This window comes from Apis laboriosa, unplaced genomic scaffold (genome assembly GCF_014066325.1).
Source record: "Apis laboriosa isolate Shangri-la unplaced genomic scaffold, ASM1406632v1 scaffold74_cov149, whole genome shotgun sequence".
NCBI classification, from domain to species: Eukaryota; Metazoa; Arthropoda; class Insecta; order Hymenoptera; family Apidae; genus Apis; species Apis laboriosa.
In genome coordinates, this window is record NW_025224330.1 from 1,464,850 (window position 1) to 1,477,550 (window position 12,701).

The window sequence follows — 12,701 nt, forward strand, 5'->3', positions numbered from 1 at the left end:
TATTTCTTATGAAAAATTTATATTTATTTAATTTGTATATTTTTCTTTATCGTACAATATAAAGATTTTATTACTAACCACTGAGATTCCATTCTTTAAATAAATTGTTCATGTTCAAAATTATAATAATCTGAACCTAAGTTCAAGTTACAGATATTTTGTATCGAAGATCGATACTTGTATGTATACAAGCAACGTAATTTAGTAATATATAATTTTATGCTAATGAAAAATCTTTCAGTATTGAGTGAGAAATGTATGGAATTCAATCTAATTCAACAAAAAAGCAAATTTTGCTTTTGAGTTTTTACAACTATTTATATTATTAGGTAAGTTTTAATAGTAGTAAAAAACTAAAAGAAAAAATTGAAAAATTATTTCATGTTTTATTATTATTTTTATGAAAATTTCATTAAAATTATTATAAATTGTATTGAAAAATATTAAAACTTTCACATTTTAGTAGCAATATATATTTAATTATTATCTTAAGGTACTATGTGCATATAATGCATATAATATTTTTATTATTATATTATTCAATTTTATTTTATAATAAAATAATTATAAATATACTATATAGTATATTAATTAATCATTTTAATAAATATAATATTTTTTTTTTATAATTAAAATGAAATGATTATCTTTTTTTTTTAAATATAAATTTATATGTTTATACAATCATATAATATGTATATTTTATATATATGTATATATTAAATCATATACATATATATAATGTCATTTATATAATTATTCAAATATATATTAATATGTAAATATTTGCATATATGCCTGTATAAATCGTTTTTTGTTTTATTTGATTAATTACAATAATATATGAATAATTATATTTTAATAGATATTTAGATTATTAATTTCTACATACAAGAATTATATATATATATATAATATATATATTTTTTTATATTAAATAATTGTTTTGTATTCATAATATGATTTTATATTACATGTTATAAATTATATATGATTATTTCACGTGTATTTTACTTGAATAACCCGCCATTTAAAATGTAGTTAGTACATTTGACTCAAGAGGGTTATAATTCTTAATCGACATTGTAAAACTCCTATCTGCATAATCTTACTAGTGATTTCTATTTATTTTAACGAAGATTCAGAAAATATATCGTTCATGACTATCAATAAATGAAAGAAACATTGCGAATTGATTTTGCTTTATATCAAAAATTATTTACGCTACGAAACGTTTTAATACTCTTACTGTGATAAAATTGTGTCTTTGTTAAATGATCATATGTATTAATATTTATTCTAAGTGTGAATTTGTCATTTCTACTGTATTAATTTATTAATGACATTTGAATTTTAATATATCAATCAAGAATAATGGGTATTGGCCTCAAACCATTAGAATTCACGGATTGCTTAACCGATAGCCCTTATTTTCGAGAAAATCTTCATTATCATGAACGTGAATTGGAGAAAACTAGCCAACAAATTAAACGACTTATTAAAGAGGTCAAAGATCTTTTAATAGCTGCCAAAAGTAAGTTTTCATCGTATGTGATAGGCATTTTGTAGGCAACAGCTGCTCTTATCTTATTTAATTTTATTTTCATATTTTTTAATAACATATTTTATTTAAAAGTAATATTATATAGGATAGTATTATATAATATATGTATAATATGTAATATTAAACAATTTTGTAATTTTGTAATTTTTTCGAAGTATAAGTTGTTTATGGGTTTGTTATGTTTGTTATATTTTTATTTTCTAACAAATATGTTTAACAATATGTAACATATATATAGTATTATTTAATTTATTTAATATTTTTAAATTTAATAAAAAATATCTTTATTTTCATATATATAATTTTATAGTAAATTTTATAGTAAATTTAAATTTTATTTTTTTTATATATTATCTCATAGATCATATTATGTTCATATATATTAAATATATTTTCATCATTTCTATATAAAATAATAATCATAAATAATGATATTTGTTTAGAATTATCCAGAGCTCAAAGAGCATTTTCAAAAACATTGCAAAATTTTAGTTTTGAATGTATAGGAGAAACTCAAACTGAAGATGAAACTCACATATCACAAAGCCTTAAAGAGTTTGGTAAACTTATTGCATCAATAGAAGATGAAAGGGATCGCATGGTATGCAATGTTTTTAATATATAATTTATAATATATATTTTATATTTAGTAGAAAATATTTTTGGATAAAAATAATTTATATTAACATATTTAAAATATATTTTTAGTTTTTTATATATTATCTTATTATAATTTAATTTTATAAAAATAAAAATTAATTTTTATGTTTAATATAAGAAATCTTTTATATAAATTTTTATATAAATTATATAAATTTATATAAATCTTTTATATATAGAAATCTTTTAATATAAGACTTTTATGTAGAAATGTATAAAAATACATATATTAAATTATAGAAATTATAATATGATGTATCATATTTTTTATTAAATTAATAGTAAAATATTTTAAATATTTTAATATTTTAAATATTTTTTTTATATTTATTACATGTTCTATGTAAATATTGTTATCTATTATTTATCTGTTTATAAAAATATAATAAGTGTTATTATAAAAAACTCTGTTTTTATAGAAGGAGCACATCCTGGTTATTTAATGGTATATCTTTTGAGTCATATTTTCAATAAAAATACTTTCTATATATTTATATTTAAGTTATATTTTGCATATTAAATTTTATTTCTTAAATATGATTTAAAAGGAAATTATTGTTTAATATTATATTATATAATGTATATATTTTGAAATATTTCTGAATGCACATATAATAGTTTTTATTTTTTATAAGAAAGCTTTTAACATTTATATTAATATTATATTAAAGAGCAAATAAAAACTTCATATATTATTGCATGTAATTGTTATATATAGAATATATATATATATATATATATANAAATTTTTTATTTTTAATTATCTTTACATTAGGTAAGTTATATATTTAAACATTTATCATGCACAAAATAGATTTCTTTTCTAAATAGCAAAATAACAGAATGCTGTTATGCTTGTTTTATTATAGCAATGTCAATGTTGATTTATGTGAACATAAGATATATACATATATCCATTTCTAAATAAAGAATGTATCTTAATAATTCTTTTTATAATTTAATAATTTTGTATTTAATTTTATATTTTATATAAATAATTTTATAGTATTGATATCAAGCAAGATTTTATGATATTTAGAGTAAATCAGAATTGAATTGAATCTACTATTACTTGAATATTAAAGCACAATATTATTTACTTTAGGATTTAGTGGTAAAATAGTTATAAGCTTATTAAAATAATATGTATTAATAATTCATGTATAAATTATGTTATAAATAGATGTTTTTTAATACATAAATGTAGAAATAATGTATGTACAAATATTTAATATATTTTTATTATTATTATTTTAACATATATTAATTCAATGAATTTAAATTTATATTTTCATAAAAATTTTACAAAATTTTTTCAAAAAAAATTTTAATTTAATATTTTTTATTTTTAGCTTGAACGTGCTTATGATCAAATTATACTTCCTTTGGAAAATTTTAGAAAAGAACATATTGGAGGTGTTAAGGTAATAACTTTTAATTATATTTAGCATATAAAATTAGATGATTATATAGATTCAAAAGTTATGTATATTAAATGAATATAATATAATCTTATTCAAAAAATAATATATTAACAGGACGGGAAAAAAAAGTTTGAAAAGCAAACAATTAAATTTTGTCAAAGTCAAGAACGTTATTTAAATTTGTCTACAAAAAAACAAGACAATGTTCTTCAAGAGGTGATTCTTTATAAATACATCATGAATATAAAACATTTATAATATTTGATTTAATAGCATATATTATTTTTAGGCCGATGCAACATTGGAAATGGCTGAGAGACATTTTTGCCAAGCTAGTTTAGAATATGTATTTTTGCTTCAAGAAGTACAAGAACGTAAAAAATTTGAATTTGTTGAAACTGTAAGCTTAATTTTTTTTTTTATATATTTTATTAAATTATTCTAAAGTATAAATATGAAATAATTAAATATTATAAATTATAATATTATTTTTTTTCCAGTTATTAGGTTTTATGTTTGGTTGGTTAACTTTTTATCATCAAGGACATGAAGTTGCAAAAGATTTCAAACCTTATATGACTGAATTACAATTAAAGATACAGAAGGTTGGTTCTCTCTTTATTTCATATTTCATTGCTTAAAAATATATGAAAATGCATTAGAAGCACGATTCTAAAACTTACATTAGCACTATTCAAAAAATAGCTTTATGCATTATAACATTGATTTATAAAAATTTCTGAAGTATATTATGCATTGTTGTTTCACATTCTATTTCATAGATTTTATAGATTATAAAAATGATTGAATTTATGAAATAAGCAATATTTATATATTTTATAATAAATTATAATTTATTTATAATGATTTAATAATTTTAATGAATCACGACAATATAATAAACAAAAATTTTATTATTAATATAATTTATTAATAATATAAATTATTATAATATTTTTATTATAAGAATGTGATTCAACATATTTTGAATATTTTATTTAAAAAACAAAAAAAATTATTTGGGATACATAATTTGGGTACTTTTAAATGTCTTGTTGTGCACTTTGAAGTATTTTAATATTAGTAATTTTCTTATAATTGATATAGTTGTTAATATTCAACTACTTGTAGATATACTTAAATGTAACTTCTTACTAAATTATTGTGTGGTGCAAATATTATTAGGATAACAGCATGGCAAATAGCTTACTAATTTTCAATTTTATGTGTGTGTGTGTGTTTTACAAGACTAGAGAAAATTTCCTTGCTACCCGGGATAAAACAGAATCACTTATGAATAAAATGAAGGATATGAAAAAGGTAATATATTATTTTATGTTATTTTTATTTATTGTATATTTAATATTTTAGCATATTATTCTTATTTACACTAAGATTAACTAAGATTGAAAAACATAGATAATTAATCATGTATTATATATTATATTTTTATGTTAATTAATATATATTGTATATTATATTATATAATATATTATATAAGAAATATAATTATATAATAATATAATTATATTATATAATAAATTTATATTGAAATAATTTATTGAATAATGAAATAATTATATCCATAACTTGCTTTATTTAAATAAAAAAATTTTAGTTGTTTTAGTAATTTATAAGGAAAATACTAGTAACATTTTCCTTTTATAGTCTGCTGTAGAAACTGGAGTCAATAAATTGTATACACGTGAAGGTTATTTGTTTCTAATGGAAAAAAGTAAGTACATTAAAAACTTAAATATAAAAATTAATGAATATAACAATTAACAAGGTTTAAATAACAAGATTTATTAATATATTAATATAATTGTAAATATACTTCATTTTATAGAAGCATTTGGTACAACATGGACAAAACATTATTGTACTTATCAAAAAGACAAAAAAGAATTTATAATGATACCTTATAATCAACTTACAGGAAAGTTTGTAAGTAAAATTCAATTATTTTAAAATAATTTATTATTTCAAAAAAAAAATAGGTTTAATAATATTATATTTTAACTTTAACAGAGTAGTAAAGAAGTATTAACATTGGCATCTTGTGTGCGTCGTATGTCAGATACAATTGAGAAACGATTTTGTTTCGATATCACTACTGTTGATAAGTAAGTTCAATTTAACAACATTTAAATATATATATTCTATATCTTTTTGACATGTTTAACATCTGATTATAATTTAACGATATTATGTACTTTATATTTAGATATCTATTTTTTAATTTAGATATTATATTATATATATAGGTATTTTTTATTTTTATAAATTTTTATAAATAAAAAAACAACAAAATTGGAATAATAAAAATGTATTTATTTTCTATTAGAATATTGAGTTAAGTAATATTTATTTATATTTTTTATATACAATTTTCACTATTTTCATCATTAATATATTTAATTTATAATATAAATGTTTCTATATAATATATATAATATATTATGTATATATATAATAAATATCTTTATAATATATTTTTATTGATTAAATTTAATCTTTTTTTATTTTCTTAGGCATAATGTAGTATACACATTCCAAGCACTTTCTGAAGAAGATAGAAAGCTATGGCTTGATGCTATGGATGGTAAAGAACCAGTAAGTAATATAATATTATTTAATTCTACTATATTATGTTTCAAATGACAAATAATTGAAAAAATTGATACAATGCATTTATAATTTCAGAATTATCCTATAGTAAGTGCATCGACGAAATCTGAAGAAACTATTTTAGATGAAACAGGTTTTATGTTTGTATCAAAATGCATTGCAATACTCGAGGAAAGAGGTAAAATTGATATAAACAATTAAATAAAAGATATTTTATAATATATTCTAACAATTGTAAATTTTTGTTAAAAACAATTTTAATATGATATATTTTTTTTAAGGCCTTGAAGTGCAAGGTTTATATAGAGTTGTTGGTGTTGCTTCCAAAGTAAATAAACTTTTAGCAATGGGATTAGATAGAAGGAAACTAGAAAAACTTAATCTGGATAATCGTTTTGAATGGGAAAGTAAAACTATTACTAGTGCATTAAAAACATATTTAAGGACGCTATCTGAACCATTAATGACTTTCCGATATTATAATAGTTTTATTTCAGCTGCGAGTGCGTATAGGTATTCTCTATAATATTATTTTATTTAAAATCAAATTAAAAATATTATGTTTTTTTATATTAAACTTTTATATAAAAAATATATGAATTATTTGATATTTTTATTGTTCATTTTAATAGAACAAGAAATCAAAGAAGCACGTATCAATGATATTCATAATCTTGTTTATCGGCTTCCAAAAGCAAATTTTAATATGTTAGTTCTACTTATTAAACATTTATATAGGTAATAATTAATTTTATTTCATATTCAATGAAAAGATTTATATTTAAACGAAACTCATTTAATTATATTGTTTTACAGTGTGGCAAAAAAAAGTGATAAAAATTTAATGACTATTGGAAATTTGGCTGTATGTTTTGGCCCATCTTTATTGCGACCAGAAGAAGAAACAGTAGCTTCTATAATGGATATTAAATTTTATAATATTGTAGTTGAAATTTTAATTGAAAATTGTGAAAGAATAGTTGCTGGTCCACCACAGGATACTGTATGTAATATATCATCAACACAAAATGCCATTTCCTCTAGATCACGCACAGAAGATGCATCAACATCTTGTGGTAATGGTACTCCTTTTTTAAGGTACCCAGTACATTCTAATATATCTTCACCACATGGTCATGTAAGTTTTATATATATATATATAATTTCAAAGCATATAACATAAATAATATAATATATAATATAAATTTTTAATATATTATATATAATATAAATTATATATTATCTAAAATTAAATTTTTTATATAGCTTGTTACGAGATCATACTATGATAGTCCATTAACATCTATTGATGATCTAAAACTTGGAGATTATGAAGAAACAGAGCACATGAATCACAGAATGTTAACATATTTAAATAGTCGAAGTGGACGAGTTAAATTAACTAATGCGAATCTTATGTATTCTGCAGATAAAGGTTAATTTTTTTTTAAATACATATATATATATATATATATATATATATATATATATTTATTTATATATTTTATAATCTTATTATATATTTTGTAATTTTAAATATTATATAAATTTAGTATTAACCAGTGGTAATACAAGTAGTTCAAGTGAATCAATTGCCTCTGATCCGCATTCATTTTCATCTGATTTACCAGTAAAACAAAAACGTAGTTCTATGATGTCAGTTCATTATCCATCAAGTTACGCTCAACGAAGCAATCCATCAGTATCTGTGTAAGTTTTTTTATTATCTCAATTTATTTTTTTATCAAATGTTTTTACTATAAAATTTTGTTTATAGAGTTAATACCTCACCTACTAGTGGACGTTCAAGCCCTGGACAAGTACCTGGTATTTGGTAAACATAAAATTCTTGTCAAACATCATTATGTAATTCATTATGTATGTACTTCTATTACAGTATTAATATTACGTTATTTAAAAATACATTTTTTCTTGTAGGAGAGTTCGCACTTTGTATGCTTGTGTAGCTGAAAGCGATGGAGAATTATCATTTGAACCAAATCAAATTATTACTAATGGTATTAAATTCAGTACATTCAATATATATTTGTATATAAAATAATTACATTATGAATAAATTATTAATATAATTATTAATTACAGTAAAGGCCTCTTTGGAACCAGGATGGTTGGAAGGGACATTAAATGGTAAAACAGGATTAGTCCCAAAGAATTATGTAGAACAATTGCCTTGAATTTGGAAAAACCAAAGAGTGCCTATATTGTTTTTATATTTCATAAATTGTAGAATGTATTTAGTATTATTGTTTATTGGAACATATGTTCGCGAAAATAAGAATTGCTGCAATGATGTGTATGCAACATGATGTTTTCTATTTAAATTTTTTTGGGTACAATTTACATAGTCAATTACATACATACACGCGTGCGCATGGGCGCACATACACGTAAAAATATATATCTTATTTATTAGGAGCCTTTTTGCTCAAAAACGTTTATAGTGTATATAATCACTTGTAGAAAAATTTATATATATCTACATATATAGTGCTAATATATTACTTAATATTTAAATATATTTGTACTAAAAGATATTGATTCAATATATAGCTTTTAGGAAATCTCATAGGCAATAATATTTGTTTATAATATATAACGATAATCTTTACGCGTGCACATTCTTACGTGCACATGTATGTGTACACACATATAATTATCAGAATGTGATAAAATAAATAAATACCAAATACCATCAGAATTTTTAATAAAGATTTTAATAATATGAAGACTATATTAATTAATTTAATTGAATATTATAATGATACAAAAAGTGAACATATATTCATAATTTTTTAAATAATGATTTATGTTGCAAATTTATAAATTAAATAATATGAAGTAATTAAGTATTACAATATAATGTATTTAAATTGCCTTATTATAAAATATTTTTAATAAATAAATTTTTTTTATAAGATAATTGTCAATAAAATATGAAAATTAATAAAACTTTTGTTAAATTAAATATATCTATCTTAAATATTTTATCAAAATTGATTTATATATTATTAATATTATTAATAAAGTAATTCCTTAATGCTTAATTAATGCTTAATTAAATTTTTAATTAATTTAAAAAAATCTTAAATTATATACGTATATATTTATTCATTTTAAACATTTCTAAAATATTTCTATTTAAAAAACTCTTATTTTTATTCCATGTAAAATTTAAAAATAATATTATAATTTATCATTTATATTATTATTATTATTAATTAAGAATATATGATTTTATTAAAGTTATTATATGAAAACGGTGAATGTATTTATATAATTGTTTATAAAAAAGATATTTTTAATTATTGTCTTATAATAACACAAGAATATTAATATAATATATAAAATATAATGTATAATAATATACTAATATATATAAATATTAATATAACAGAATATAATAAATGCTAAAATTTAGTGTGTAAGAAAATATATTTTTATTCGAGATGATATTGTTTGATTTTTCAACTGAATAATTGAAGAATAATTTAAAAAGGAAGTTTAAATTTTTAATTATATACTTTGGAAAGTGTATACAATTTTACTTTTTAGATAAATTATTATTTAAATTTCCTAAACAAATTTCCATTCCTAAACATGCCGCTTTTAAAGCATTCTTTTCTACACTATTCCATATAGAACTCATAAACAAAGTATAACACAATATTGCTGTTAGAAAGATACGTCCTATATTAAGTCCAATAATTACATCGAGAGATGTAAAAGAACAATCCAATCCTATAGACCAAATAAGTGGTATAATTAATATACATCCCAATAATAAATACCAAAATCGCTGACGACGAACATTTTTTAATGAAGTTTCACATATATTAATAGCTTCTTTTAGTGAATCTTTGATATCTATATTTATAATTTTAGATTCCCCTACAACAATAAGTATAAAAATATCAAATTATTTATAATTTCTATATAATTTTATTTATTAACTTACCAATACTAAATTTAAAAGTTGCCATAATAGCTTCATGATCAGAATAACTAAAGTTTTTGTAAGGTACCCGATTTGGAAAAGGATGTTGAAAATTTGTTATTTCTATCTATAAGTAACATAATATTAGTTTTATTATATATTAATAATTAAATTCTCTAAATAATAATTAAAAATTGCTAATTAATATACCTTAACATTTTTTGTACCCTGATATAAAATATGATCTATACGTTTTCCATCAGGAAGAGTGTTTGCATGTTTTGAATTAGTATAACTATTATTGGCACACTCATTGGTTCCTAAATTACTTGAACTATTTGAGCAAGCATCTGTTAAACCAGCAACACCACAAATAATTCTATAGACTAAATCTTGAGGTTCTGTATTAAGATCACCTCCCAAAATTGTAGAATCAGCACCACCAGAAGTCATTCTAATAAATTGGGCAGTATCAAAAGCTTGTAAAACTCTATGTGCTATATATTCATCATTGTGTTTATTGTATTCTGCATGTAACTAAAATAATATATTATAATAATATTCAGAGTGTCTCAAAAATGTTGGAACATCCATAAACTGGAGATTTTTGAAGCAACATTTTCTTTTGCAAAAATTTTTATTATAGCTTTATTAGCAAGTTATCAACAAAAACATTGATCAATCACAAAACGCGTAGTTTGCTCGAGCTGCAAGTGTTGGCTAAGTATTATTCATCAGTCATCATGAAATCCAAATAATTCGAAAAAAGTATATTGAATATAACAAATATTTTTTTATTGATAAAAAATTATATCAAATTATGTCACGAATGAATAAATAAAATAAATAAATAAATATAATATTCAATAATAAAAATAATAAAATAAAATATATTTTTTTGAGACATGGTATTTGGATTTGTTTGTATTTGTGTTTGGTGGCACATAATGCTATTGTCGGCTCAACTAGAGGCTATGCGCTCTATGATTGATTGATTAATATTTTTTATTAATAATTCATTAAGAAAGCTGTAATGAAAATTTTTGCAAAGGAAAATGTTGTTTGAAATTATTTCAGGAATCTGCAATTTATAGATGTTTCAACATTTTTGAAACACTTTGTATAAATAGAAATAAAAATTATAATAAACTTACATGTGCAATATAGACATTAACATTCCAATTATGAATTTGAAGTTTACAAAGTCCGACGCCTTTTCCACCAAACCAATCTCCATGATGTATTTTGTGTACATATCCATTTAAAGGCCATTTATGAAATATTACATCTTTAATAGGAAATTTAGACAAAATACAAAGTCCAGATCCAATAACTCCACTATAATTATTTAATATATATAAAATTCAATACAATTAAAATAATAATAATAACAAAATTAAATTTAATGATTAAATATATATATTTTATAACTTATTTTATACTTAATTTATATTTAATATTTTATAATTTAAATATTTTATTTTATTTAAATAATTAAAAATGATAATAAATGAAAGATTTTTACCTATAAAAATAATGCGAATAAGGTAATTGTTCTTGTGTTTTAGCTTTTATCATTTTAAAATCATTAATTGACCATATCTCTTGTAAACAAATAATATCATAATTTTCAGTAGCAAATTTGTCTGCAATTGCTGTCATACGAGCACTTCTATTTGGTGAAACATATGGTATTCCCCTAAAATATATAACAGTATAAGTAGACATTAATTCTAAATATATATTACATCTGTGAAAATATTTATAAATGACAATTATATATGTTATTTATATAATTATTTATATACAATAATAAATAAAAATATTAGGAATGTTTAAATTTTAATTGAATTGAAATGATTATAATTAATTTTACAATATTTATAATATAACTTACCAGCAATTTAAAGTTAGAATATTTATTGATATTTCGTTTGTCATCTTTATGAACTGTTGGCTAAAACAAATTAACATGTATTTTTTTATAATAATAATATATGTAATATATTTAATAATTACATTTATGATAATAATAATAAATAATAATAATAAATAATAATAATAATAATAATAATAATAAATGATAATAATAATAATAATAATAATAATAATAATAATAATAATAATAATAATAATAATAATAAATATATGTAATATAATAATATATATATATATATTTTTATTAAATTTTTTAAACAGTTATTGATATTTTATTGATATTACATATTTATATTATTATATTACTTTATACTATGGAATTATTCGCAATTTGATTATTATTACTTTATTATTATTTAACCAAATTAGAAAAATAGCAGAAAAATTTTTTAAAAAATTAAAATTTTTTTATTGTTTTCTTTATCACAAGTTTAAATAATATTCTAGTTTTGTTAGCGTACGTGGTTACACATTTTGTTTGTAACTGCGCATTAAAGATAACAATATTATACATTACACGTATTATTTC

General features: G+C 19.5%; 2 protein-coding genes across 8 annotated transcripts; one reads left to right on the plus strand and one right to left on the minus strand.

The window, feature by feature from the left end:
• The first annotated feature begins 214 nt into the window (after positions 1-214).
• On the plus strand, positions 215-8,601 carry LOC122719395 (rho GTPase-activating protein 26). 5 transcript variants are annotated; one of them, XM_043945142.1, is made up of 22 exons: positions 215-329; positions 1,371-1,538; positions 2,008-2,165; positions 2,644-2,669; positions 3,577-3,648; positions 3,763-3,864; positions 3,938-4,048; positions 4,149-4,253; positions 4,897-4,968; positions 5,317-5,383; positions 5,498-5,595; positions 5,680-5,774; positions 6,183-6,264; positions 6,355-6,457; positions 6,561-6,782; positions 6,912-7,017; positions 7,096-7,417; positions 7,546-7,714; positions 7,833-7,989; positions 8,057-8,113; positions 8,218-8,297; positions 8,383-8,601. In XM_043945142.1, exons 4-22 carry the CDS (start codon positions 2,667-2,669, stop codon positions 8,472-8,474), a joined length of 2,115 nt encoding a protein of 704 aa, XP_043801077.1. In that variant the 5' UTR covers positions 215-329; positions 1,371-1,538; positions 2,008-2,165; positions 2,644-2,666; the 3' UTR covers positions 8,475-8,601. The 5 variants fall into 5 exon arrangements, 4 of the variants coding, with proteins under 4 accessions (XP_043801077.1, XP_043801076.1, XP_043801074.1 ...); XM_043945141.1 differs by lacking the exon at positions 2,644-2,669; XR_006347591.1 differs by lacking the exons at positions 215-329; positions 2,644-2,669 and having other exon boundaries at positions 1,161-1,534; positions 8,057-8,157; positions 8,383-8,433.
• A 1,188-nt stretch (positions 8,602-9,789) lies between these two features.
• LOC122719350 (putative neutral sphingomyelinase) lies at positions 9,790-12,652 on the minus strand. Of its 3 annotated transcripts, none has more exons than XM_043945087.1 (7): positions 12,634-12,652; positions 12,132-12,191; positions 11,760-11,933; positions 11,389-11,572; positions 10,445-10,771; positions 10,256-10,361; positions 9,790-10,188 (listed from the first exon to the last, which is right to left on the minus strand). In XM_043945087.1, the coding sequence occupies exons 2-7, from the start codon at positions 12,173-12,175 to the stop codon at positions 9,842-9,844; spliced, it is 1,182 nt and encodes a 393-aa protein (XP_043801022.1). In that variant the 5' UTR covers positions 12,176-12,191; positions 12,634-12,652; the 3' UTR covers positions 9,790-9,841. The 3 variants fall into 3 exon arrangements, with proteins under 3 accessions (XP_043801022.1, XP_043801021.1, XP_043801023.1); XM_043945086.1 differs by lacking the exon at positions 12,634-12,652 and adding an exon at positions 12,518-12,591; XM_043945088.1 differs by lacking the exon at positions 12,634-12,652 and adding an exon at positions 12,479-12,506.
• Between the last annotated feature and the right edge of the window lie 49 nt (positions 12,653-12,701).

Coding starts and splice junctions, on each gene's coding strand:
- LOC122719395 (XM_043945139.1), top strand. CDS start 1,375: ATGGGTATTGGCCTCAAACCATTAGAATTCACGGATTGCTTAACCGAT. Junction 1,535..2,007: donor TCTTTTAATAGCTGCCAAAA/GTAAGTTTTCAT, acceptor ATATTTGTTTAG/AATTATCCAGAGCTCAAAGA. Junction 2,166..3,576: donor AAGATGAAAGGGATCGCATG/GTATGCAATGTT, acceptor TTTTATTTTTAG/CTTGAACGTGCTTATGATCA.
- LOC122719350 (XM_043945087.1), bottom strand. CDS start 12,175: ATGACAAACGAAATATCAATAAATATTCTAACTTTAAATTGCTG. Junction 11,934..12,131: donor ATTCTAACTTTAAATTGCTG/GTAAGTTATATT, acceptor TATATATTTTAG/GGGAATACCATATGTTTCAC. Junction 10,189..10,255: donor AACTTTTAAATTTAGTATTG/GTAAGTTAATAA, acceptor TTATTGTTGTAG/GGGAATCTAAAATTATAAAT.